This window comes from Oreochromis aureus, linkage group 1, assembly GCF_013358895.1.
Source record: "Oreochromis aureus strain Israel breed Guangdong linkage group 1, ZZ_aureus, whole genome shotgun sequence".
In the NCBI taxonomy this organism is placed as follows: domain Eukaryota; kingdom Metazoa; phylum Chordata; class Actinopteri; order Cichliformes; family Cichlidae; genus Oreochromis; species Oreochromis aureus.
This window is the reverse complement of record NC_052942.1, coordinates 14435736-14461524: the sequence shown is the minus strand read 5'-3', so window position 1 is coordinate 14461524 and position 25789 is coordinate 14435736. Positions and strand designations below refer to the sequence as shown.

Genomic DNA, 25789 nt, shown 5'->3' with positions numbered 1-25789 from the left:
TCCATTGGACTTTGCCTTTGCTTTTGTTTTTGTTTTTTTGTACTAAAAGGACAAATATGAAATCCTCCTTTATTTATTTTCTGTGTTCTTAAATGACAAACGCACATTTGTACCACATTTAATAAATTATTAATCATGTGATTAGTTAAATTTAGGTGTAAGAGATTTAAAAAAGGAGAGTGAGAAAAATGTGGGATCAAATAAAAAAAAAATACAAAAACAGAAAACTGTGAACTAAATATGTATGACATGCAGACAAAATGATGAGACGACAACACACATTTGTGACACAATAATTTACATTTATTTCAGTGTTAGCAGGTTTAAATGTACATTTCACATCATGCATACAGTTTGAGTACAAATACAATCTTTGCGTATATCAAAATATAAAGGCTAGGTGTGTCGTTATAAGATTATACAAATTAAGTATACAAAAGTACAGGTACAGCTAAAGGTTCGGGTCTTTGAGGGTTTGACAGCTGCTTCCCTGCCTGGGTAAGAACCTCATGTGGAGATGTTCAGTCTCCGCCTGCTGGTGCTCTACAGGCTGCTGGGAAAGGTTGTTGGTTTGTGGGAGGCAGTCCAGGATCGGGCCCTCGTGAGTACAAACAGAGTACTGAGACAGCAGTGTCACCAAAATGGATTTCATCATCACCATGGCCATGTGCTTGCCAATGCATGCGCGAGGGCCTGAACCGAACGGCTGAAAGTAGCGCCGAGGAACCTGGAGGCAGAACAAGAGGACCGATGAGATAAAAAGTAAAAGGAAAGATGTATTTTCAAGAACACAAAGCTCAGATGATCTGTGTGGGTGTGGCTTCATCAGGCTGGATTGAAAGATTCTGATTGATGAGTTTCTAATTGCTGACTGGTGCAACTGGAACATGTGCCAGACAAGAATGAATAAGTGTGACATCATCTTTTTCAACCAAGTTCCACCTCTTTCTAACCAGGAGAAAAAGTAAAGCAATGAAAGCACTACTCACATTGTTTTCAAAGTGTTCCAGATTAAATTGATTGCCTTTGAGGAAAAACTCGGTGCGGTGCATTCGGCCTGTGTTCAGAATGATGTTTGTGCCCTTCGAGATCCTGTAGCCTTCTATGATGTCATCAGACAGGGCTCGACGCATGGTGAAGTCCACCACTGGGTGGAAGCGCAAGCATTCGTAGATGAAGCTCTCCATCACCTGCAGCTTGTGAAGATCCTGGTTCTGAAGCTGTCTCTCACCTGTAGCAGCAACAGACTGTTGTGAATTCAAGTTCTTCAGCCTGGAGCAAATGCAGTGAAATGCAATACTCCTGAGTTCATGAAGGTTATTGTGGCCAGGTTTTGTGGTTTTGGTGATATAGTTGGGCCCTGTTGCACTACTTATTCTTTTAAATGGGGTGTGTAAACGTAATAGTAAGAGCTGTCAGTGTAGAGTGAAACAGAGTGTCAAAATGTATCTTTGATGTGCAGCAAATCAGTTATAATAGCATTTTTTCTTAACTGCTGCAGCCTCTTACCCACAACAGCGTCTATCTCCTGTAGCAGCTGCGGCTCCACGTGCGGGTTTTGTTTGAGGAGCAGAAGCATGAAGAAGAGACTGAGGGACAGAGTGTCCGGAGCTGCGATCACCATCTCCAGCACGCACTGCGTCACATTCTCAGCAGACAGCTCACCGTGGTTCTGAAAACACAGTTGAATGCAAATATGCTGTCTGACCTTACTTGGCAGGCGGAAAAGAAATCCAGCATTTCACATGCAAAGAGGAACTGCTGAGACGGCTTGAAAATGAAAAAAATAAGTACCACAAGTGAAAGGTTTTACTTTAAATGAAAGTATATTTGCAGAAGGAGAATACTTCGTAGACCGACTTGTGCAAATATGAGCTCTGCCGTGAAGTTGATGTTGTCCAGCTTATCTGCCTGCTCCATATTTTTCCTCTTTTGATCTACAAGACGTTTAATGGCATCTTGTAACTCCTGGCTGTGAGATAACAGATAACACATATTTAAAAAGATGAAACTAAAGGTGGGCTTATGTATGAGACTGAGAGACTCACGTTGCTGTCTTGTGCCTGTGGTGAATCCAGCCGAACTTGAAGTAGATGTCAGGTTTGATAAGCACATCCTGCCATGTGTGAAAATACTTTTGAATCTTCAGCATCAGCTCTTTCTCTGGATTAAAGGTAACATAAATATATTAGCATGCTAAAATCGTTCCCATATCTTTTTGATCCACTTCTGGAGACAAGAAATTCTTTATGTACAGCTTGCATGATAACGCAAGTAACATATTCATGCATCCTGTTCACCATTGAGAGGTACGTTCAGGAAGAGTCTGTTAGAGATGTCCAGCACGGTGCAGCGCAGCAAATTGAGGACATCAACGTGTCCCAGGCTGTCCAGGTGGTCCAGGTGAGCCTGTATGGAGGAGACGCAAACATCCACCGTCTGCTGCAAATTTGGGCCTGTCAGAGCTGACAACATGAGATGGTTTTATGATTTAGTTTAGACAAATATTTGCTGTTTAAAAATCACATTTGAATAGCTGACTCTTTTTTGAAGTTCATGAAAGAGTTCCAGTTTTACCTTTAGCAAAATAGGTGCGTATCTTTTTCCACAGAGTTACGTTGTTGTTGAATATGATGCCTCTCTCGTTCATGCCGAGGCAGCTGAGTCCCTGGATGCTCCCAAAACGTGAAGTATAGTTTCCGTTCTTCAGCACATGGTGCACTGCTGAAGATCTGTTTTTTTTAAAAAAACAAAAAAAACAATAACAAATAATACACTACAGCTTTTCATTTTACTTCTTGACTGGCTTGTTTAGTAGCATCAGCACTGACAGATCGAGTGCAACCAACCTGCTTAGTATGAGCGTTTCTTCTCCGTTGATCCAGACTCTAACAATGTCTCCATACTTGTTATTGTAGTAGTTGCTGGCTGTGCCTATGCCAGTCCAGATAAATCTCAGATATGACAGAAGTGGGCCCAAACCCAAACAGAAAGAAGGACCTGTTGTATTAAAAAAGCAGTAAATATATTTCAGCTCTCACAACATTCTGTTGTAAAAACAAACAAACTCCTAATCAGGGCAACCTGAACCAACCTGGCACAATTTTCTTGTCCGTGTGACTCCAGGCAACCAACAGCAGACAGACGAGCAGTATCAGCGTTCTGGTTGCCATTGATATCCCATGCGATTGGATGGCATTTGAGGTCACAGACAGATCTGCCACCACGGCGTCTAAGCCTACAGGACTCATCGCCTGTTCACAAGCAGAGATCAGATCCATGAGAAGGGTGATGATGTAGAACAGCCTGCACAGACTCGAAGGGTCCGAATGTTGCATCTGCCTTTTTATAGGCGGTCTGAGCTGGTTACGAGCCAGGTCAGGGTAATGCAAAAGCCACAACACTGCAGGAAAAAGGTAAACAATATTGTGGCAACCTTGAGGGATTGGGTTTGTGCTCATGCCCTTGGGTTTACAGGACCTAGTTCAATGGCTGCATGTTGGCGTGAGCTCGTATTTGGCATTTTGTTGATGATAAGGTTTTCACCTCCTTTAAACTTCAAAAGAAGTTGCTTTGCCTGTGGGAGTTTGAGAACATCAGTGTTATTTGCTCTAGCTGCCTGTTAAAAATCAGCTTTTCAATAAACTGAAATTTTTCATCTGTTTTTAATAAAGAAGCGAGACAAGGGAATGGATTAAATGTTAATATTTACATATGTAGATGCATTTGAATTATAATCTTCATTACATTGATTCCAGATTTATGTTCAAAAGCTGACTTGGATTTTAGGTGATACATTTTCATTCAAAATCAAAGCTATTTGTTTTAATTAGAGCTGCTATGTATTCATATTATACTCACAAATGTGATCATATTACAGTAAATGAATTTAAAGTTTAAAAAAAGGCAAACGCTATCCATTTAATCCTGGCTTCCTGTGTTTTAATTTATTTGGCGTTGCTCTCAGATCCAGTGAAGCCAGGAAATAAGTTACACATAATACCAGTGTTAAATGCAGATACCATACTGTATTTGTTTATTTGTTTATCAGACAAATAAATGAAGATAATATGCTCTATGTTCTACAGTAAAGCTAGACTGATCTGTTAATCTCCAGCCCCCAGACAGTTTGCAGAAAGAGTGGATAGCTGGAGCTAATGGAGAGACTCGTGTAAGAATTTTCCTTGCCAGAAAACAAAGTGGAGAAAAAAAAGAGGTCATCAGTATTAAAGCTGGTCTGTGAACTAAAAAAATAGAACAGAAAAACTCAGTGAACATTGACATTATCTGTGACTTTTAGCCACTTTCGGTTCTCTGCTGAGTATTATAAATTCTAAAAATCCTCAACATAACCCATGCTGTCTGCTCTTGGGCCTGCCTTTGTTTCCTTGGCTCATTCTGCATAAAGAACCCTGCAAGCTCACCGCCCACACTCCAGTCCAAGAATGTGCACACTTCAAATGACTGACTGTGTGCTGTGTCCCTGCCTCGATAACGATGCCCTGTGTGATGGCGTAGACCTAGATTGTTCTGCATGATTAAGCGGCGACAGCCCCCTTTGTTTCTCCTGAAAAGTAGAAGTGTGCGTAACCTCGTCTCTGGGCTCTGAGTTGTGGTCAACCGCATCTTTATCACTAGTACATGTTTAGGGAGTTATTCAGAAACGAGCTGTTAAAAAGGTTTTAAATGTCAGATTATGTATTATATGTAGGATTATATTATTATATCACATATTTAGATAAGCATAAAAAATTAAGTACACCCTCTTTCAGTTCTAATGCTTTACATACTGCACACGGGTTATACACAATTTATACAACCTATAATTTATCACTACTGTACAGTGATTCATGACAGTCATCGCCATCCACAGTCATCGCAGGAGTGGACGTCCCAGCAAATTCAGACTGTGCAGTGCTCAGAGAAACTGGAAACTTCAGCTAGCATGTTAAACATCAAAGTTCAAGACAGTACAATTAGAAATAGACTTGTTGTTTTGTCCACAGGTGAAAGGCTGTTCTCTCTGAAAGATCAACGGCACATCTAAATCAGTCTTTCTGAAAGAGAAATGTCCTCAAATCTCAATGAACTCAAACACTGCTTTAAAAAAGAGTGTGCTGAAGTATGCCACGTGTTGTTGTTCTTCTGAGGTTGTATTTAAATAGCCTGCTAAAATCAGATTTATTTTTTTAATCACGTCCTGATGTAAAACCTCAGAAGTTAAAGAGGGTGACGTTTCACTTTCAAACTAACAGAACAGAAGGAGAGACTGATGATTTTGACCGGCAGCAAAAGAAAGCAGACGCTCAGCTTTATGCTGCCCGAGCAACCTTGGGGAATTTATCACACGATTCACATTTAAAGCAGCACTGGAGAGTTGGCCATGAGATATGATAACGCTGTGAAGCTGAACTTGCTTCCCAGCCACCTCCGCCACTGCACATTACAAGCTAGTGCAACAGAGAGTGTAGCCTGTACTGTTTGACATTACACGCCGAACTCCACTTTATTCTTTTCTGTTGACACTATGAGAGGACTTACCTGCAATACAAGTAATCCCTCACTTTCATTTCTGTAGTAGTCCTAATAAATTTTAAATTTCTGAGGAGGAAGAAGTGGGAGGGTGGATGAAGTCCTCAGGAAGGCTGACCATCTGTCTGTCCTTGGGCAGGAGTCAGAATTTGAACATGGACCTTTGGAAAGAACAGAGATAAAGCTGCTTTCCCAGCAGCTGCAGCTTAGGAAGGAGAAAAGGCTACAGGTGGGCATGTCAAAATATAGATTTAGTCTGAAATAATTTATCAGCCTTCGCAAAAAATTATATCTGGAAAGAAAAGAAAAGAAAAGAAAAGAAAAGAAAAGAAAATTATTATAAAAACACATATGTACACATCTGCTGGAGCAGTTCAAGCTGTTCAACCACTGGCCATCAGTGACCCACACCCTCAGGCCACAGTGCACACACTACAGGGTGAGCTCAGGGCTTGAATCTATGTTGCTTGGCTGATTTCTTCCTCTACCTCCTCCTATGCTGAACCCGTGTGTGTGTTTGTGTAAAAGCGCTTTAACGCGGCTGCAAGAGCATGTAGGTCAGCTACATGAAGTCAGCAGTGCTCTAAAACACCACAGAGGCCAATTAACTTACTCATTAAAGCACTATTAAGGTAGTCACATCTTTGTTTAAGCCAAAGCAGGCAGTAGCAGCTACCTTTTGCAGGGAGAAAAGCTTTAAATGCCTTAATTTTTTTTCTGCTGAATTGTCACCTTTCCAGTTAAATGTCATTTTTCAGTTCTAAATCAAAGCTGTGGAAATGGGCCATTGTTGCAGCTGGTGAATGGAGGCTGTGAGGATGTGACAAGGACGAGAGCCGGGGGGAGAAATTGAAGAATACGGGAGGTGGGAAAAAGGAGAAAACTCAGTGGAGCTATATTAGTGGTAATACATAATGATGTAATGTATTTTCTTTTAATGCCATATAGGCCTAACAACAACAACAATAATAATAATATAATTATGTAATAATGTAATTGTACCAGTGAACAGTTGTTTTTTTCTGGTGTATTCGGGCTTTCTTGTAATGTGTTTGAGTCCTCTTGTGTGTTCATCATATATGTGCACGTGCATGTGTGTGTGTGAGAGAGAGATGTCAGTCTGCCCACGGCGGTGCAGTAGAATGGGTTCAGATGAATATAAATCAGGTGACTGAACAGGCGGGGGTTTCTCCCCAGACAAGCTCAGAAGATTGTGTAATGCCCACTCCTACATCACTGGTTTCCATGTACACACACACACACACACACACACACACACACACACACACACACACACACACACACACACACACACACACACACACACACACACACACACACACACACTGAAAGACACTCACACACATACATAACCCCGTCTCCACTTGGTGAACAACCACTGTATTTACCAGTCTGCCTTCAGACAGACCACCAGTGTGGAGCTCAGACACTGAAGCTGACTAGATTTTATTTGGAGATTTCAAACAAGCTGAACAGGAGCTTAAATTTCCAAACTAATTTCTTGGATTAGTTTGAATTTTAGATGGTTTGATTTTTGGTGGGAGCATCTTGTTCCATAAGGTCGTAGAGCTAACACATCCTCTGTGCTGTTTCACTGTTCTTTCATTGTCTTTGAATGCTGAGGTCAGTGGTTGACCCCCAGAAGAGAGGAGGTGAAGTGGTGACCATGTGGATTCCCACACCCAGTATGACTCTCCCTCAGCGGATGGTGCTGTATGGGACGTGTGTCGTGGCACTGATGAACTCTATAGGCCTTCTGGTGCTCTTGGTCCAGCAGAATGAGCAGTGTGCCAGGCTGGAGCAGACAGAGGCACGGCTGATGGAGGTGGAGCAGAGCTCGGTGGTGGAGTTTCTTCAGGAGGTGCCCAGAGGAGCAGCGGGGCTGCGGGCGAGTGTGGGGGAACAGCCACAATATCAGTTCCAATACTCCAGGAACAAGAGGAGCAAAGAAGTGGAAAAGGAGCTACAGCAGGAGCTGCAGGAGATTCGCCAGGAGGAGGGAAAGGAGATCAGTGAGCAGGAGGCCAGCCAGGAGGTCGGAGAGGAAACCGAGAAGAGGACGAAGCACGAGAAGCACAGGCAGCGGCACAGCCAGCACTACCACAAGGCGCACATGCAGGACGACATGATGATGATGATGACTTACTCCATGGTCCCGGTGAGTCTACATCCTTGAATGAAAGAGAGAGAAGGCAGGCCAGGACATTTAGAGCAGCTCAGCCTGCTTCCTTGTTTTGTGATTGCTTAATAATGCTGTTGCTAATGGTTCACTGGACTAATGGCTGAAAGTTGCAACGCTCCTGGAGCCTGACGATCCAGCAGCGCCGAAGGTTCCAGATCCTGTCTGTGGTAATATGATTACAGGCATTTTATTTTAGATGTCCTAATCAAACTCCAACAGAATATGTACATTTATCAAACTACTTTTTTTAAACACACTTGCTTTTTAATTTTGTACCATTTTAAGCTTCTACTCAGCTACATTTCAAAGAAAAACTGTAGTTATTTAACATACTGAGATTCTGCATTCAAATCATGCTCATCTCATTGAATATGACTGCACAAAGTCAATATTATTACATATCAAATAATAATAATAATATTCCTCACATATAGTTATGTATATATTTTAAATATTATTCTATAGATACTGACTTAAAAGCACCATACAAAAGAATTTCAATCAGTGTGAATGACTGAATTTGAACCAATGAATGTTAATGTAACTTAAAAAAGGAAACATTCCTGACATTCTCAGTAACACTGAACAGTCTGATTTCTCTGGAAACACTCTGTGAAACTCATTAACTATCTTCTGATGACTCAGAGGGTAACGGTAAGGGTTTGGGGGCGTTATGTGTAGCTGGTGGATTTCAAGATGCATAATGGATGAAGTTAGAGCCACAAATTCAACTGTGAGACAAGAGCAAATCAGATTTCAAGCTAGCACTTTAGTCAGTGCAGTCCCCTTTTGCTCTGAACATGAACCCTTCACCCTTCTGCCATCAAAGCCTAGACGAGTAAAACTAGTCAGTAGTTTTTGAACTGCAAAACAGAAACTGGATATTCTATTTTAGAGAATATCATATAAAAAGACTGGAGTTAGATTTACCCCATATATCCAAAGAAAGTGACATTTAATCTTCCTTTAGAGCACCTTGCCTCAGTGCTTCCCTACAGAGCCAACAGTGTGCAGCAGTCAGAGTTAGTAATTCACTAATGTCAGCAAACAGTCAGTTTCAACACACAGCCAAAATTCTACCTGCACTTTAAAAAGGTGACGCCCGCCTTGCAGGAACTAGGGTCAGCATCAACAAGCCCTTAATCTCCATGCAATATTTGAGCTCCTCTTGCTCTTTGCTCTTTAATAACCTAGCTCAGAGTCAAATGTAAAACAATTAATACTCAGACTGTAGTAACAGTATTAATTTACTTTTTTCCCTCAACTAAAATGATGTTGGTCAGTCAGTTTAATGTGCATGTCAGGCTCATGTTCTGGCCTGTGCACAGAATGCTGACTCCTACCTACTGAGTGTGAACACCACGCAATTAACAAGATGCTAACTGCAGTTTCCTTAATGGCCGCTGGTGTCTTTTAACAAGAAGGGGTTTCTGAAGTCTACACAGACACTCTTTAACTGACATGTTAAAAGGTGCAGGGTTTTTATTTTTAATAGAGTAATTTTAGGTAAAGTATGCTGCTAAATTTACTGCATTAATATATATATATTTTTCCTCTTTTACTTCAGATCAAAGTGCTGATTGATATTTGCAACAGCACCAGGGGAGTCTGCATAGCTGGTATGTTTTACTCATATGAATCATGTGATCAAGTTCAGAATATTACTTTTTAAAAATTCTCTAACATTTCTAAACTTTCGTTTACAGGCCCTCCAGGTCCGCCGGGTAAGTCAACCCACAATTCCTAATCCAAATTTAAAACCTGCTGTCGGGTATGTCTCCTTTGTGGTTTAGTGACCCATATTCTTGATAAATCTTTTTAAATTTTATTCTTTCATTAAGTCCACAGTAAAGATTTTTTTGTGTTACTCTAGGTTTGCCTGGTGCAGATGGCCTGCCTGGACACAATGGGACTGATGGCATCCCAGGACTGAATGGACTTCCTGGGGCTGATGGGAAAAGAGGAAGAAAAGGTAAGGAATTAGTGCTTTCTCTCTGCATCCATCTTTATTATGTCCTCAGGCAATCTTGGCCATTTAAGCATAGAAGTACTGGTACAGTGTAAAAGTCAAAAGGTTGAGTATAACCTGCAGAGAAAAGTATTAAAATAGCAAAAAAGAAGAAACAGCCACTTAAAATCCTTGGCATGCACACACATACACACGCACAGACTTCTTTCTGTCCATGTATCACAATGCAAGCAGAATTTATTCACAGCCGATTCTATTTTTGCTTCATGAATGAGTGAAGAGTTTGAAACAGCTTTCTTCCCTTGCCGATATTATTCATCTCTGTGGTTTTGGGCTTCAGCTGAATGAACTGGAAAACTGTCTTCCAGTATTCTCCCACTTCACTCTGCTCTCCTCCACAGTGGATGGCATGATTCATGCCAGCAATTCAATGGGACAATTCATTTTAACAATGGGGCAAAGTGTATTGAGGTTACGAATACAATGTTTTAGCTATTTTGCACGGTGTTCTCCGCAGGGCCACCAGGTGAGAAAGGAGAACCAGGAGAAAGAGGGGAGCGAGGAGAGCCGGGCCCACCCGGAGAGAATATCCAACCATCCAATGATGCCATTATTGAGGGCGAGCAGAACTTTATTGACTTGAACCATTTTGCAGCTGACATGAAATAAAAATACATGTAAATGGATAACATTTTAACATTCTCTCCATCTGAGCAGGTCCTCCTGGGCCTCCAGGACCACCTGGGCCTATGGGTCCTCCTGGCCCCCCTGGGCCTCAGGGGCCTCCCAGAATAGGGCACCGCAGAGCTCACCTCCAAGCTTCTCATAATCAGGGTGAGAGATCAGTCATACTTTGCAGGTGACATTTGTGATCCTGGAAACAGTTATCGACAAAATATTTTTCAATGCAATAACTTGAGAGCTTTGATTGCATTGCTTGAGACCCCCCCACCCCCACCCCCGAAACCTCCTGACAAACTAGTCCATCAATGACGTGACTAAAACAGGATAAAACTGTTTCTAACAGGGCTGCTACATGCAATTCCAAATGATGAAACCTCACCTGTAAAGGAGACAGAAAAACTACACGAGAAGACTGCCAAGAGGAACGGTACGTTTCCAGAGGAGTCTGTGTTCATGTGCAGTCATGTGACCTGTGAGTAAATCACCTGAGATTTTTTGTTTTTTCCCACAGACTGCCTGATTAAGTCTCTGATCAACCCCAGAAATGTGACAAAGATGAAAACCACATTTGGCACATGGATGAAGGACACCGCTCAGCTCAGTGATGAGCGAATATGGGTGGCGGATCACTTTTCTGGTAGGCTGGTTACAGAGTGTCACGCAGGTGCTCCTGTCCCCACTTTTCTAATCCCCACAACTTTTAGCAGTAAAGATTTTGCTTGTTCTTCCCCAGGTCGCATGCTGAAGGAGTACAAAAGCATTTCCTCCTTCCAGAAGAACAGCAGCGACACCATAGACGTTATAAAGTACTATCAAGGCTGCGGCCACATCGTTCACAATGGTTTCTTTTATTATCATGCTGCTGGCACTCCTAGCATTGCCAAGTAAGCCTTAAAGCAACTCGATTCACATCAAGGTGATTTTTTATGACTTCCACATGCTTCATTTAGCAGCTTCCTGCTTGTGTGTTCACAGATTTGACTTCAGCACCAAAAGACTTCAGACTCTCACTATTGAAAACTCTTTGTACAACAACCTCGCCTACCTGCTCCCCAACTCTAAGACCTACTTCAAGCTGGCAGCAGATGAGAACGGCCTGTGGCTGATCTTTGCATCCAATGTTGACGAGAGCATCATGGTGGCCCAGCTGGACCAGAAGACCTTCTCCGTCACATCCTACGTGAACACCACCTATCCTCGCACCAAAGCCGGCAACGCTTTCATCGCCTGTGGCGTCCTGTATGTCACCGACACCAAGGACACCAGAGTCACCTTTGCGTTTGACCTGCTGAAGGGAAAGCCGGTCAATGTGACCTTTGACCTGAGGTCTGCTGGTGAAGTGCTGGCAATGCTCTCCTACAGCCCAAAGGACAGACACCTGTATGTTTGGGACCACAGCTACGTCAGGCTCTATGTGGTCCACTTCATCTCTGATGAGTGAGAAACATGATGTCCGAACACGACTTTTACAGTAAATACTGAGAGCAAAATGCCTGCAGACTTTCATCTATTCACTGCATCTGGAAACTGATAACACAAGAGTGACATACAGTGTGTGTGTCACTGTTTTAAATTTATTGTCCTGTGTTACTTTTGTGTTAAGTGAAATTGTAATTGACCGCCAAACTATTTCACTAAAGTAAATATGGTTTTAGTTAACAAGAAGTTTGCGCTGTTGCCTCACAGCTAGAAGGTCCTGGGTTTGAGTCTGCCACATTGCCAGGGCCTTTCTGTATGGAATTTGCATGTGTGTGGGTTCTCCCCATGTAGTCCAGCTTCCTCCCACAGTCCAAAGAAATCCAGTTAGCGGGGTTAGCTCAATTGGCAATTATAAATTGCCCATAGGTGTGAATGTTTGTCTGTTAGCCCTGCAGCGACTGCTGACCAGTCCAGGGTCTATCCGTCCTTTCGTGGAAGAAAATGTATGAATGGATGTATGAAGGAAGTGCTGTATTTACTGTACATGGAGTTTCCAAAGGACACAAGACTTACTAATAGTGTGAAAACTTATCATTTTGTATCAGCTGGCAGTTTATGCCAAACAAACCTATAACTCAACTTTTGTTGCCATTTGCGTTTTTGCATGGTTGTCACCACTGCTTGATTTTTATACAGATGTAACTTGTGATGTCCCTTTCCCCTCTTTCTGTACATATAGACAAACCTGCCTTTGTAAGGAAGCAGCACAGCTCTCTGGCTGCACAAGATAATAAAAATAAAATAAAAAATTAAAAAAAAAAAGCGCCAAATCATCCTGATGAAATAAAAAGAATTTATTCACTTTACAAAGGTAAAACTGACCATGACCTGTTCTCTTACACACCTTCAGGCTCAAGTACCCTAATAGGCCTCTACTCATAATAATGGCTTCTTTTGGATTGTTTGATGTGCACGTACGCACACACACGACACCAGTGGGACCATTGGGGAAACACTTAAGATGCATACAGTACACACAGAGGGCAGAAAGAGAGGGAGAGAAACACAAATCTCTTTAATAAATACCATACATACACTTAACAAAAGTTACAACTAATCCAACTAGTATGATACAAACCAAAAATAAAGAAATGCCTTCATGTTTGTACAAGGTTGTTGTGATAGTTCATATATATATATATATATTTATATAATTTATATAATAAAACTATTTCAAACGTTGTACTAGTAGGCCAAATAAAGCCAGACATTCATTTGTATATAATCGTTTCCTCTTTAATAACCTATTTATTTGAAATAAACTTTTAGTGTCTCCAGAATTTGAGTGCAAATATCTATTCCTTATGGATGAAACAGTAAAAACAACTAGTGAGGTAAACACGCACTTACATACAGTAGACTGTTGCACATCTCCCAGTCAGATTACAGTAAAACCCCTTACATTCCTAAAATAAAAGGCAATAAGTTAAATAGTTTTACAAAGGAATGGTCAACCAAATGAACACAAACATAAATAATTTAAATAAGAAAATCAACTCAATTTTTAAAAAAAATCTTTGTGATAAAACCAGAAGTGAACCTTTGTGTTTCTGCTCTGGGGTGGGCGGGTGGGTAGATCTTTAGCGTTGTACCAGACAGATGGAAACACTGAAATCACAGTCACAGGAGTAAAACACAGCGTCTTCCAAACAGGAATGTTCTAGCAGTGAGTCTGCCGCACAAACAGGCATTTGAGGGCAGGAGGGTGCGCAGACGTACAGATGGCAGACACAGCAGAGTGAACACGCACGCAGAGGGCCAAGCTGGAGCGGGCTGAACCCAAACCATTATAGGCCAAGTGAGTGATGGGCAGCCAGTGGAAAAAAAGAGGGGGGGGATACAGACAGGTGTCACTATCAGGAGCAAATGCACCATCAACTCTTCCACGCAGCTGAGAAAGCTGGGCAAATAAAAGGCAGGAGGGTGGGGGGTAAAAACCATTGAAACAAAATGCAGATTCCAACAACTCGATTCACACTGGAAACCACTGACTTAATAACAAACCACAGTGCTGGTTACAGTAGATGCTAAGAGATTTCAGCTGTGGGCACAAAATGACGACAGTTACACACTTTTAAAATTTTTGCTTGAGCACTTTTACAGAGCACTATCAATAGACCTGTGATTGCACCGCATAACGAGAACAGGACATGCATAGCTTCCCTATGGACACACTCTAAGAGTAGAGACTCTTCGATAAAATTACAATAAAACTAGCTTTAAAATCAAGTATGATACCGTTTGCTTGTAACTTTGTTTTCAGCCTTTGGGAAAATAAAATGTTTGCAGCTCCGTTTTTAATCGTTCTGGATACGACCAACAGTAAACTCATGAACACCGTTCATGTTGAAAGATGCCAACAGCGTGGTAATCTTTTGACTAACTCTTCCCCCAGCAGCGTTTCTATTAATGCCTACAGAGTGTTACAGAAGCATTTTGGTTTTTTCCTCCACTTTTTGACCCTTTCCTCTTAGGACCCTCAGAATTACAAAAGGCATTACAGTGCGTCAACCAAGCTGCTGGGGATATTGTAGCGGTCTGGGAGGACCCTCATCTTTAGGGTGCCGTCTGCTCCGCAGGTGAAGATACGGTTTCCGGGTCGCGTCTCCACCTGCATGACCCCTGCTCCGATGTTCCGGAAGATGGACTGCTTGGCGTGCTCGGTGCTAAAAGAGTGCATGAGCCCGTGGCCGGCTAGCTTCCACACCTGGATATAAAGGAAGAGAGAGAGAATGAGAACAGAGTATATAATTAGTTTATTTTCCCAGGGTTTTCTTGATGAATAAAAAAGAAAAAAAAGTTTGATTTAGGACTAAAAAAAAAACCCCCAAACAAAGCATTTTTTACATAATGAAATTTGGCTGGGGACACCACTTGTTTGGCATTTGTGATCAATTAGCGTTTTTCCATGTTTCTACAAAGAGACAAATGTGCTTTAAGGATCCAGACAACCCCCCCAAAAAAGAAGGTTGCTGGAGGCAACCTGGAGGCAGTAGCAGGAAAAGAGAAAGAGGTTGGACATGGGTATAGAGTGCTAATCTGTTTGCTTTTGTCACTTGCAGGTTGACGCAGTTGCTGGTAGGTTGCATAGATGCTGACTTGTCTGTAAACACTCGCCAAGCAGAAGTGAAATGATTGAAAGTCTGATGCAAACAAAAAAACAACAACAAAAAAAACAGAGACCATCTACACCCTTTCAAATGTGTTAGTTACAGCGATCAGGCACACATTTTACTTTGAAGGTGAACAGCCTTAATTACTGGTTTCCTTTGAGTGTTTTTACATTTCAGAACATGTTGTAGAGTAAATGGCAAGTATTTCCAGACAAGTTGGTGTCTTCCATGAAAACTTCAGGTGAGCACAGCAATTTTTATTAGCCAATCAACTATGTCAGAATACAGAGAACACATTTATCAGTAATAAAAATAATTATCAAATATTTCAGGACAGTAATTTCAACCAGTACTCCACGTGATTATGCCAAACATTAACACACTGCTGCCTTGACTGTCACTGATAAATCCTAAGTCAGATTTCAATATATAACATACAGTAGTCTGATTGTGTTTTAGTTAGTTCAGCCAAAGTCATAACGAACTATTTTTAGTGACAAGAAGAACAAGGATTCCTGCAGCAGACAGTTTGGCACCCACAGAGGCTTTATCATCAAATCAGTCTGAGTTTACATTCAAAGATAAAAGAATCTGAGATGACTAAAAGCAGCACGAAAGACTCACTTCTCTAAATCTTTTGCCTTTAACATTTTCTTATTCCTGCTTACAATATCTATAACAAGAACGCAGTCACCTCGGCAGTGCAGTGTTGACCTTTAGACCAGATCACCTCTGTGTTTGAAGTCTGATCTTTTTCTCTCTGTTTAACACCCACATGTAAATCATACCCTCCACTGATTGTTGTCCTCTTGTGTACCAGTATAAATGCCGTGCTTTTCAGTGCTTCAGGGTCAGCTTAACTTTCCGGACCCACTCACCAGGCTGGTAAGCCCACCGTATACCGGAATACTTAATAAACAAACCACAACAGCAAAGCCTGAGAAACTAGACCTGGAATCTTAAATCCAGGGACAAAAGTGTTGTTTGAAGGCTAGAGGGCTGCACCAAATACTCCTCCAGTTTATGAACTTAAAACAAAACAAAACTGTTGGCTTAAATGTATAATAATTCTCACTAGTTTTGATGTTGAATGCTTTACACAGTAATTAAGTTCAATAACATTCACTGACACCAAATGATATTATTTCTCAGCACACAATGTGAGTGTGACTATGCATCAGCAAGGAAGTGAGTGAGAGAAAGAGCATGCATCACCTTCATGTTGCCCTCTGCAGAGCCAGTGACGAAGAAGTCCTCAAAGGCATCCAATGCGAGGGCCTTGATGGCTGAGTCATGGGCCTGGAAAGTGTGGAGCAGCTGCCGCTGGCGGATGTCAAACACGCACACAAAGCCTTTTCTGCCTCCAGTGATCAGCAGCTGCTGTTTAGGAGCATACTGAAGCACAGTGGCCCCATTCTCATGGCAGGGAAAAGCTGAAAGGGGAGGAAGGACGTAAAAGTGGATAAACTTGAAATATAGGGAAAAAGAAAATCACCAAAACTGACTTATTAGAATAAATATGGATTTCTCACCGTGCACCATAGTATTGTTAGGTGAAATCAGAGTGTCCCACAGGCAAACATTTCTATAAATAACATAAAGCAAAATATTAGGCTGCTGAAAAAAAATAAACAAAGAGAAAAAGAGCAGTGTTTGATTAGTAGTCCAATTCTGACCTATTATCGTTGGACTGTCCGGCCGTGGCGATGAGACTGGAGGATGTGATGAAAGCGAAATCCCCGCAGGTCTTAGTGTGGCATTGCCAACTCTGACAGCAAGAACAGGAAAATAAAAGCACATTTTCATTTAAATTACACAGACCATTCATGCTGTGTGTGTGCTGTGACTGTGAATAAGGAGGTGGGAGGGAACCTTACCAGGTACGGTTTGGGGTTGGACGATGTCTGGTTAACCTGCCAGAGGCTGAGGAAGCCCTCTCCATCAGCAACTCCACACTACAAGAAGGTTTCAGAGGAATCAGAACAATAGCACTGTGCACACAAAACACAGTTGCTACTTTGTGTGTGTACCTTATTGCCCTGGGAGTTGAAATAGAGCCGGGTGACTCGAGCGTTGCCTGCTTGTCTGAAGCAAATGAGCTGCTGAGGTCTGTTCCATTCAAACATCCTCACGCTACCATCCTGAGCCCCAGTCATGTCTGACACACAGCCCCACACAGACACACACACGAACCAGGAAAAGAAAGGGAGAGAGATGGTGGGAAAAGAACATGAATACAAAGTAGAAGAAGCTATATCATTTACTTTTACATGTTAAACATGTATACTGGTGAATCCTCTCAAAGTAGCACTCACAGTACTGATATATGGGATGGGATGTCATTCTCTTCACATTGTTTAGATTCCTCTTCATAATCTGAAAGACATCAATATAAACATACATTTATCTTGTAATTAGCTTGAATTCATTGGACAAACAATTAAATTAACTATCTGAAAACATCAGGCCTCAGTAACATAAGCCTAGTGAGTGGTTGGAGACCCCCTGAACAATAACTGTTGCCCATTTGGGTCCCACTCGTCACAGTGTCACCACCACTTAGCGTGCATTTAGCAAGTTTTTGCAGACAAATTGGTTTACACATTAATCAAAGGCGACCATATCAATCTGCTGCCAGCCAAAGCAATCGCAAACAGCTATTCAGTGCAGCGCCGATCATCAGAGGTCATCAAGCCGTCTTTAAGCCTTTTTAACTGGAGCCTTATGCAAACCTCAGCAGTAACGTGATTGGATGATGGGCTGACTGAGGCACTGTCTATGTGTGGACGAGTTTAAATCACTTTTATCAAATCTTTTACTCAGACACACATGACACTCGTTCAGACTTATGGTGAATTACACACCAACACATCAAATCAAACATCAAGCAAATTTCTGCAGATTGCCTCAATATTCAGAGCTTTCAGCTCTTTTAGTTAAAACTCATTCCTGCACTTTCATGACTTCTTTAGCATCAACAATATCTTTAAAGTATTTTACGTGCATGTAATTTCAGAAGATTTTCGTCTTGACAAAACTTTTCACTGACCACTGCCGTAAACTAAGACTAATTCTAAAACTGGACAGATAGTAGCTTTTACATGAAATATAAGTGCAACTAATTTTGCTGCACATCAGAACATGATAATTGAATATGATAAGAGAACCCTCCTCACCCTCACATTTAAGAAAACCCCTTCCACAGACGTTTGAACCTCTGTGACACCCTCTGTCTTGTCCTCCTTTGTGTATCACACTAAACATTTATCACCATGGCTGGGACACGGAGAACCTGTCTGTGTGTTAGTCTGACGCAAATCTGTACCTTGGCTAGCCGGCTGAAAGGGCTTTCTGATATCTGTGTTTATATGTAGCCATCACTGCCAGGCAGACACACCCCCAGTCTGTATCAGCATCTACAGACTCAGCAGGCCAGCTGTTTAGTCGGCGTGGTTCAGCAGCGATAACAATAAAAAACAAACTTTGCCTGAAAACGTGCAAGCCCTGCAGACTGCTTAATAAAATCCCCACAGTAAATTGATTTTTTTCCAGAATCAAAAGTTTTAAATGAAGCGTTTTCATTTTGTAAAACTACATCTAAATCTTTACTAATGAATATTATGAAATGAAAAGACGGCAGAGTCATACCACCCTTTCTATGAGCCCTGAAACAGAACTTAATCACCCCCTACTGGTTACCACTAAATACTGCTGCCTGGTTTTGCTGGATTCAGGTTGCACAGCTGTGTAGATTTGCAGTGAAGAATCGCGTACCACACTGGCTCCCATACTGGTCTGACCACTACCGAGCCATGGCATGGATGCAGAGACTGGCATCTGCGGTGGTGCAAAGGGGACGGAGCTAGCCTGGGCAATATTGGTGTGCGAAGAACGATGATCTACATCATCAGAGCTGTAAAACAAACAAACAAAAAAACAAAACACAAGCCATCATTTAATTGGAGAGGAGCCCGGGAGTGTGGAGTCTGGGCTCGGTGAGATTTGAAGGAAATTATATGATCTGCTGCTAGTCTGACCTGCGAGACTCCTTATCAAAGTCCTCCCCAATCCACGTGTAGGGCTGGACAGCCACTAGAGTAGACACATCAACCTCTTGGACATCATGGGTGGAAGCCAACACTATTTCATTAGAGTTAGCCTAGGAAAGTAAGGAAGCACGGTGGATAAGGTGAGATAACACATAGCACTAGCTTCTCTGAATTCCTAGAAAGTAACTGACATGTATTTGCTACTCAAAAAAAGGATTTCTAGAAACCTTCATTCAATATAAATCTATCTAATAATCATGTCTCCATGTACAGTGTCCTCAGAATCAAAGTACTTGGTTATTTCCAGGAAACCTCCAAGGAAATTATGAACCACAAGTTTTCCCCAGTATTTTACACAAGTTAACACCCACAACTGACCTTATTGATGGCAAATGCCATGATTATATCAGACTCCTTGTGGATAATTTTAGCTTTTCCTCCTGGGTAGCCCAAATCAGCCTCCACCTGGAAAAGGCAAAAAGAAAAGGAAAACATAAAAGCTGAAGCGAGAAAGACTAAAATAAGGTTTTCCTGGGTCAGATTAATGGTAAGAAGGACATTTAAAAAAAAAAAAAAAATTCCCTCTAGTAGGATAAAGATAGAAAACAGAAAATATTGACAAGTATGACTACTGAGCTTCTGGGCTGACACCCTCCAGTTAGAAAGCCTCACCACCACACCCTGACAGTGAGCATGCAAGTTAGTAGGTTTAAAGTATGTGCCATCTCATTTATGTGCTTTTGAGTCCTGCAGAATCAGACCAGCTAGAAAGGATGTGAGCTACACAGGGAGATGTGTTATTGATAGGTTTGGATATGAGGTTATGTGAGTGGATAAGTGTCCTAAGTGTCCCAGTGAGAGGAAGAGATTAGACATTAGATCTAAGCCATAGAGCTTCAAGTAGATTTTATGCCAAAAAATTACCAGAGCAGTCACTATCAGGCCAAGCTAGAGAGGAGACATGCAGTGCTTTACCCCAGCATGGCGGGATCTCAAAACAAACTGCAAACCAAACCCTGTGCAACTGGTGCAAGATTTCTTTTAGTGTTTAATGCACTTGCTCCTTCAAGCTTGGCTTCGCAATGACTCTCCCAGACAGACAAGATAGACAGATGCTCAGACAGAGCCAGGGCCTGGGCTGGTACAGTAAATTATACTACCTTATAGGAACTGCTAGCTCCTGCTTTGCAGTGTGGGCTTATACGGTCCGTATGGTTCTCTACAGACTACACACACACACACAGAGGCAATATAGACACAGGACACACCAACACAGCACGACACAACACACATGCACAAACAGAAAAATAAATCATGAAATGAAAATGAAAAAAATTAACAAAGCTGACAGGATATTGTATACTTGGTGATAAAATGGGAGTAAGTCAGACATGTTGCAGCAGGTATGGAGATATGAACTCTGGATCCGACTATTACAGCTGAATTTGACATGATGTTATTCCAGTTAGCGACAAAGGTTTTAATTATTAACTATGCATGAGGACAAGAATCTATAGGAGTTTTTTTTAAGTTCGGACTGTGAGCTGCATTGGCAGTCTGTCATAAAAGTGACTGATTCAGACATCACAGAAGGCAGTGAACTCTCTTATACTTGATTATATGCGAAAGGAGTCAAAGCAAAGATAAGAAAAATATTAATAGTGATAAAAATGCTCACTCAGTGCTTTTAAAAAAATAATAAAAAAAAATAATCAAGGGATGAATTTAGATACATGACTAAGAAAATGACCAAATTGCCATTTCCAACTAATAGACTGCAAAAATATTCCAAAAAAGATCTGGGGCAAAAAAAAAAAAAAATATCTGGACTACTGAGCATCTGGATACTGTTTTCCATTTTTATGGGTACCTACTGTGGACACGCGGCACACTAAGAACTGAAGTTAACATATTTTATATGCCTTTAATTTATCTTTGTAAAAATTGTTGTGATACTTCACTTCGGCAGGCTAGCTGTTTGATGTCTACATAGATCATAAATCTCCATGTTTATAGATGTCATGTCTGTATGTGTGGTTACCCTGGCCTAATGTCAGCAAATCCACTTCAGAAATGTGTTTTCTATGACAATAACATGATACACTAGGATGATGAGGGAAAAAAGAATAAAAGAAAAAAACCCCAACATAATACAATTGCTGACTAATGTGACGTTCAAGTACTTAAAATTCATAAAAGAAATTATAAACTTCATCTAAGGAAATAAATAAATAAATATTTTAAATGGTGTGTGCCGACCTCGCTCTGCTTCCTTTTCTTTGTGAAGATGTAACGGATCAATGTCTCCTGAAGAACTTCCTGTTTGACCAGGAAATGCCACAGACGTCGTGCTGGAAAGGACTGGTGGTTCTTTGTCCTAAAGAAAAAAAAAAAGTGCATGAAAACAAGGTGATCACAAGCAGGCTGTTTGTAATAAATGAATGTCACTGTGTAAAACCAGTTGCAACAAAGGTGCTGCACCAAAAACACTAACCTCCAAACTAACTATGGCATATAAAAACTAACAGACAAACGCAAATTCCTGTAGACTGCATGGAAGAAACTGTCTTGTCTGCAAACACTTGCCAGCAATCTTTAATAAGTAAAGCCTGAGAAAAACTAAAGCTTGAAAAAATGTGATGCAAAGAAAGAACAGCCACTTTCAGAATTAAAGTTATGCCTTCCGGCTGAAACCAACATGTTTCTAATGGTGGAACTTTTACTGTGAAGGTGAATATTTTCCATTTCCAGTCAATTTACACTCATTTCACTACCACTTGTGAGCAGTTAGTGAGCTGTTAGGAGAGAATACTGTTTTTTCCCCAGCAACCTGTGGTCACTAACTGGTGTCTACATCTGTGTTACTGAGGCCTTATAAATTTATCTGCTGTAAATACAAAGAGAAAAATGACATATAGATGATTTAATACTCACTTGAAGGGTGTGTTGTCAGGCTCCAGCATGGCCTTATGTCGCAGTATTGCAGGGCCACCTCCTGTGCTGAGGTCAGTAGGGTAAGTGTTGATGTAGTTGGGAGGTGGGCCATCAAACTTATTCATTCGCTCCAACAGAAGCTGCTCCCAGGTCTCTAAAGTCTTCAAGACAGCATTGCTCAGAGGGGACGTGACTGGCAGCTCTGTGACACAAATACATACACAAATTTGATATTCAGAAGCAAAAAGCTATGAAGCGTTTATCTGTGGATTCCATATTATTAACAAATTATTGTTGAAATGTCCTAAACCATTTCAATGCACCTTCATAAAGAATGCATCTCTTACGTTTAGGATCGGTGTTTTGGCGAGGACGTACCTGTGAAGTCCAGGCCAGTGAGAGGAATGAAGTTCTTGACATTGTGATAAGCCAGTTTCACCATGACCAGGCGGATCAGAGACCAGCTACATAATGCACAAACACACATATAATTAAAATATGAACCACAATGAGTCTCAGAGGAAATAAAGAAAAAGAGGCATGCTGGCTATACCTGTAAGAGTTGGGGTCAGAGTGCTCAGTCATCTGTGTGTCAGAAAGGAAGGCGTCATCATCATCTTCGTCATCCTCGGCACCGCTTTCGTCTGAGTCATACAGGGCGTTGCTGTCTGACAGCGGCAGGAAAGGCTGAGAGGGGAAATGATTAGCAAAGAGTAAATAAAAGGTTTAAATATGTATATTGTTTATTTTTTTTCAACCTTAAGTCTGAATCAAAAATTCAGTTTGACGGCTTTACTCTCTTACTTTGGCCACAAAATAGTCCCACATGCTCAGCTCTGGGGGAATGAACTTCTCCCTGTAGGTGGGTCTTTCAGCAGGAACAGGAGGTGGCGTGGCAGGTGTCTCCTTTACAGGGCGTCCAGGAACCAGCATCCTCATGTTGAATCTGCGTCTGTATCGGTCCACGTCCTCTGCTGGGGGCTGAGGGGGAGCCACTGTAGCAGAAGAAGAATGAAGAAATGGTATATTTCAAACACAAGACAATTTGAAAAGAGGTCTGCAGTGTGCTGCATTTTACACAAAGGCTGAAGATCAGCATCACTTTAAATCCAAAAAAGAAAAAGAAATAGATCAGGAGGAAAAGTACTGCATCCACATCCTACACAAAACACATAATACCTGAGAAAGGAGGCTCCTGTCTGCACCTAACTTCAGTCACAAATGAAACGTCATACACTTTTGGAAAGGAGAAATATAAAAAAGGCACAAAAAGCACACGTTTGGGATGTACGCACAGGGCAAGAAACACTCGCTAGTACACAAACCTGCACCATTATCCAGGATGACTATCTCTGGCATCGCACCAGACAAAACAAGACAAGACACAAACCAGAGCAGACAGTGCAGTTAGACACACAGATACTGCACAGTCCATTACATAATAGAATCAGTGAATATTTCATGTGTGGGCACAAAGAACACATCAAACAATGATGGCAAATTTCTTTAGCGATCATGTGCTAAGCATTTCCTCATATCCACAGCACTTAATAGGCAAACACGATGAGACTGGCAACTACAGTATGTTAAGGTTAAAATGAGTTAATTAGAACATGACAGTTAGGCATCAGCATGTACCTTTTCTCTAAAGCTGTGTGACTGTGGCATGCATGCAGGTTTGCCGCGGCCCTCAAAAGGACAATTTTAACAAGTGATTTTTATCAACAGGCTGGCATTTAAGATGGCCTGTCCTCTAAAGGAGCTCTTCAAAGGGCCCCTGGCCTTGCTCAGAGCTGCCTCAAGCTCTAGAGATGCGGAGTCTAAATGCCAGTCCCCATCTTCCTCCCTCATAAACACAATGTGAGCACGGTATACTCTGGCCTGATGAATATGGATGAACAGTGTCAATTTCAGCCAACAGTGACACAGTAGAGCTGTGAGCACTTAGGGAATGGCTTAGTTTTTGAAATAAACAGACCTGAATCATGTCACACAAGCGCTAGTATAAATCTATAATGCAGTAACTAACTCAACTACAAATTACTTATGTACACCAACTCCATTTGCGTTACTTCAAAATACAATCCCAGTTTCAAGAGAGTTGGGATGCCGTGTAAAATGCAAATTAAAAACAAAATGCAATTTTTGCTAATCTATTTTCATCACAGTAGATCATAGAAACCATATCAAATATTCGAAGGGAGATTAAGTACCATTTTAAGAAAGATATTAACTCGTTCCCAATTTGATAGCAGCAACATGTCTCAAAAAAGTTGGGGCAGGGCCATGTTTACCCACTGTGCAGGATCCAACTTTATTTTAATCTGTAGAAGTCAGGAATGTCTGAGCAGACCAGCTGCTGGACTTTTGGGAGAGGAATGCTGTCCCATTTTTATCTGATATGGGATTGCACCTGCTGAAATCTGCAAAGCCTTCCCTGAAAAAACTAATCTGAATGGGAGCAAATGTTCCTCTAAAACCTGTACATACCAGTCAGCACTGATGGTGCCATTCCAGATGTGCAAGCTGCTAGTTCCCTAGGCACTAATACAGTTCCATACCATTTCTGAACTGAGCGCTCTCCTCTTTAGTCTGGAGGATGGTGCATCCATTTTTTAACAAAAATAGAATTTCATCTGACCACAGATCAGTTTTTCCACTTTGTCTTAGTCCATTTGAAATGAAGTTTGATCCAGAGAAGACAACGGTGTTGCATTCTCTGGCAATGGCCTTGTCCTTTGCGCACAGGGAAGATTTCTCCAGGTTCCTTGACCCAATGAATTTTCTTGAATTTATGGACAGTAGATGATGAGATTTTAAAAGTTTTACACTGAAGAAGGCCGATGACCCTCAGCTCTTCGAGATGCTCTTTTTTACAAAGCAATCATGTTAGTGACATGTTGTAAATGAACCTGATTAATTGCAAAATGTTACTTTTTAGGCCTTTTGTCACCCTGTTCCAACTTTTGGTATTTGTTGCTGTCATCAAATTCAAAGCGAATGAATACTTTCCATGAAAGAGTAAAATATCTCAATTTAAACATCTGATAGGGTTTTTGTGTTGTATTGTAAATAAAATATAGGTTTAAGAAATGTGTAAATTATTACATTCTGTTATTGTTTAGATTTAACACAGCACCGCAGTGGTTTCCTTGAATTGTGGTTGTATTTCATTCTAAAATCTGGACAACACACAAGTAGATATTTAGCCTGAACGCTACAGGAAGCCTCTGAAAGTGTACCTGGTTTAGTCTCAGATTCAGATATAGTGGGCTGCTCAGCATTGGCCTCTGAATACTCGTTGCTAGGCCCAGCTGGTGCTTCAGTGACACAAAATGAGCACAGAGGACGTTACAACATGTACATGCAATGCAGTATACACACACAAACACACACACAGCTGTTGGCTTGTCATAACACTAGTGGTTTTTTTTTTTTTTTTATTTTGTTTGTAATGCTCATTCAGCAGTAGCTTCACGATAGAGGGGTGGGTCAGTCAAGCAGCTGCAACAATGCAAACCTTTACAATTACCATGCACTGCAATTCTGCAAACCAGCACTGCAATCCACCAGCCCAGTTACTCACAGCTGGTGTTAGCTGCAGATACCACAGTGCCCACCCCCTCGTCCCTTAAAACAGGAGGAGGGGGTCGTTTAGGGCGCTGGGTTTCAGTAGGGGTGACAGTGGGGTTTGAGGTGAAGTTGCTCTGCTCTGGTCTTCCTGTCTCTTGAGACTCCTCTGGCCTGGCTGCCTCAAAATCAGCTGGCACTGGGACACAGGGCAGAGGGCACACTCACACAAGACGCCACACACGAGTAGCAGCAG

The 25789-nt window shown here is 41.5% G+C and overlaps 3 protein-coding genes across 7 annotated transcripts in view; 1 reads left to right on the top strand and 2 right to left on the bottom strand.

Annotated features, from left to right (window-relative positions):
* Nucleotides 1-281: 281 nt before the first annotated feature.
* Nucleotides 282-3353, bottom strand: LOC116311653 (aromatase). Its single transcript, XM_031728843.2, has 9 exons — nucleotides 3095-3353; nucleotides 2850-3000; nucleotides 2578-2732; nucleotides 2301-2465; nucleotides 2049-2163; nucleotides 1861-1972; nucleotides 1510-1672; nucleotides 990-1231; nucleotides 282-727 (listed from the first exon to the last, which is right to left on the bottom strand). Exons 1-9 carry the CDS (start codon nucleotides 3336-3338, stop codon nucleotides 452-454), a joined length of 1623 nt encoding a protein of 540 aa, XP_031584703.2. The 5' UTR covers nucleotides 3339-3353; the 3' UTR covers nucleotides 282-451.
* gldn (gliomedin) lies at nucleotides 3292-12551 on the top strand. 2 transcript variants are annotated; one of them, XM_039608511.1, is made up of 12 exons: nucleotides 3292-3416; nucleotides 6291-6436; nucleotides 7177-7711; nucleotides 9303-9354; nucleotides 9442-9459; nucleotides 9609-9707; nucleotides 10222-10323; nucleotides 10422-10538; nucleotides 10732-10815; nucleotides 10900-11025; nucleotides 11122-11272; nucleotides 11364-12551. In XM_039608511.1, the coding sequence occupies exons 3-12, from the start codon at nucleotides 7220-7222 to the stop codon at nucleotides 11827-11829; spliced, it is 1707 nt and encodes a 568-aa protein (XP_039464445.1). In that variant the 5' UTR covers nucleotides 3292-3416; nucleotides 6291-6436; nucleotides 7177-7219; the 3' UTR covers nucleotides 11830-12551. The 2 variants fall into 2 exon arrangements, with proteins under 2 accessions (XP_039464445.1, XP_039464443.1); XM_039608509.1 differs by lacking the exons at nucleotides 3292-3416; nucleotides 6291-6436 and having other exon boundaries at nucleotides 6877-7711.
* A 306-nt stretch (nucleotides 12552-12857) lies between these two features.
* The window catches only part of dmxl2 (Dmx-like 2), a 39860-nt gene continuing 26928 nt past the window's right edge, over nucleotides 12858-25789 (bottom strand). For 2 of the 4 annotated variants that reach the window (XM_031728841.2, XM_039608424.1), the window contains exons 39-54: nucleotides 22768-22958; nucleotides 22517-22650; nucleotides 22342-22427; nucleotides 21964-22165; nucleotides 21289-21406; nucleotides 20190-20255; nucleotides 19408-19494; nucleotides 19018-19139; nucleotides 18755-18893; nucleotides 17296-17356; nucleotides 17011-17138; nucleotides 16858-16935; nucleotides 16657-16748; nucleotides 16513-16565; nucleotides 16196-16413; nucleotides 12858-14574 (exon numbers count right to left, since the gene is read on the bottom strand). In XM_031728841.2, the coding sequence (XP_031584701.1) occupies nucleotides 14365-14574; nucleotides 16196-16413; nucleotides 16513-16565; nucleotides 16657-16748; nucleotides 16858-16935; nucleotides 17011-17138; nucleotides 17296-17356; nucleotides 18755-18893; nucleotides 19018-19139; nucleotides 19408-19494; nucleotides 20190-20255; nucleotides 21289-21406; nucleotides 21964-22165; nucleotides 22342-22427; nucleotides 22517-22650; nucleotides 22768-22958 (1985 nt within the window). In that variant the 3' untranslated portion in view covers nucleotides 12858-14364. Of the gene's footprint in view, nucleotides 14575-16195; nucleotides 16414-16512; nucleotides 16566-16656; nucleotides 16749-16857; nucleotides 16936-17010; nucleotides 17139-17295; nucleotides 17357-18754; nucleotides 18894-19017; nucleotides 19140-19407; nucleotides 19495-20189; nucleotides 20256-21288; nucleotides 21407-21963; nucleotides 22166-22341; nucleotides 22428-22516; nucleotides 22651-22767; nucleotides 22959-25454; nucleotides 25733-25789 lie in introns of those variants that run through there. The other 2 variants (XM_031728842.2, XM_039608433.1) reach the window with 2 other exon arrangements.

Coding starts and splice junctions, on each gene's coding strand:
- LOC116311653 (XM_031728843.2), bottom strand. CDS start 3,338: ATGCAACATTCGGACCCTTCGAGTCTGTGCAGGCTGTTCTACATCATC. Junction 3,001..3,094: donor GGACAAGAAAATTGTGCCAG/GTTGGTTCAGGT, acceptor TTAATACAACAG/GTCCTTCTTTCTGTTTGGGT. Junction 2,164..2,300: donor CCTGAACGTACCTCTCAATG/GTGAACAGGATG, acceptor CCTTTAATCCAG/AGAAAGAGCTGATGCTGAAG.
- gldn (XM_039608509.1), top strand. CDS start 7,169: ATGCTGAGGTCAGTGGTTGACCCCCAGAAGAGAGGAGGTGAAGTGGTG. Junction 7,712..9,302: donor TGACTTACTCCATGGTCCCG/GTGAGTCTACAT, acceptor CTTTTACTTCAG/ATCAAAGTGCTGATTGATAT. Junction 10,816..10,899: donor GAAGACTGCCAAGAGGAACG/GTACGTTTCCAG, acceptor TTTTTCCCACAG/ACTGCCTGATTAAGTCTCTG.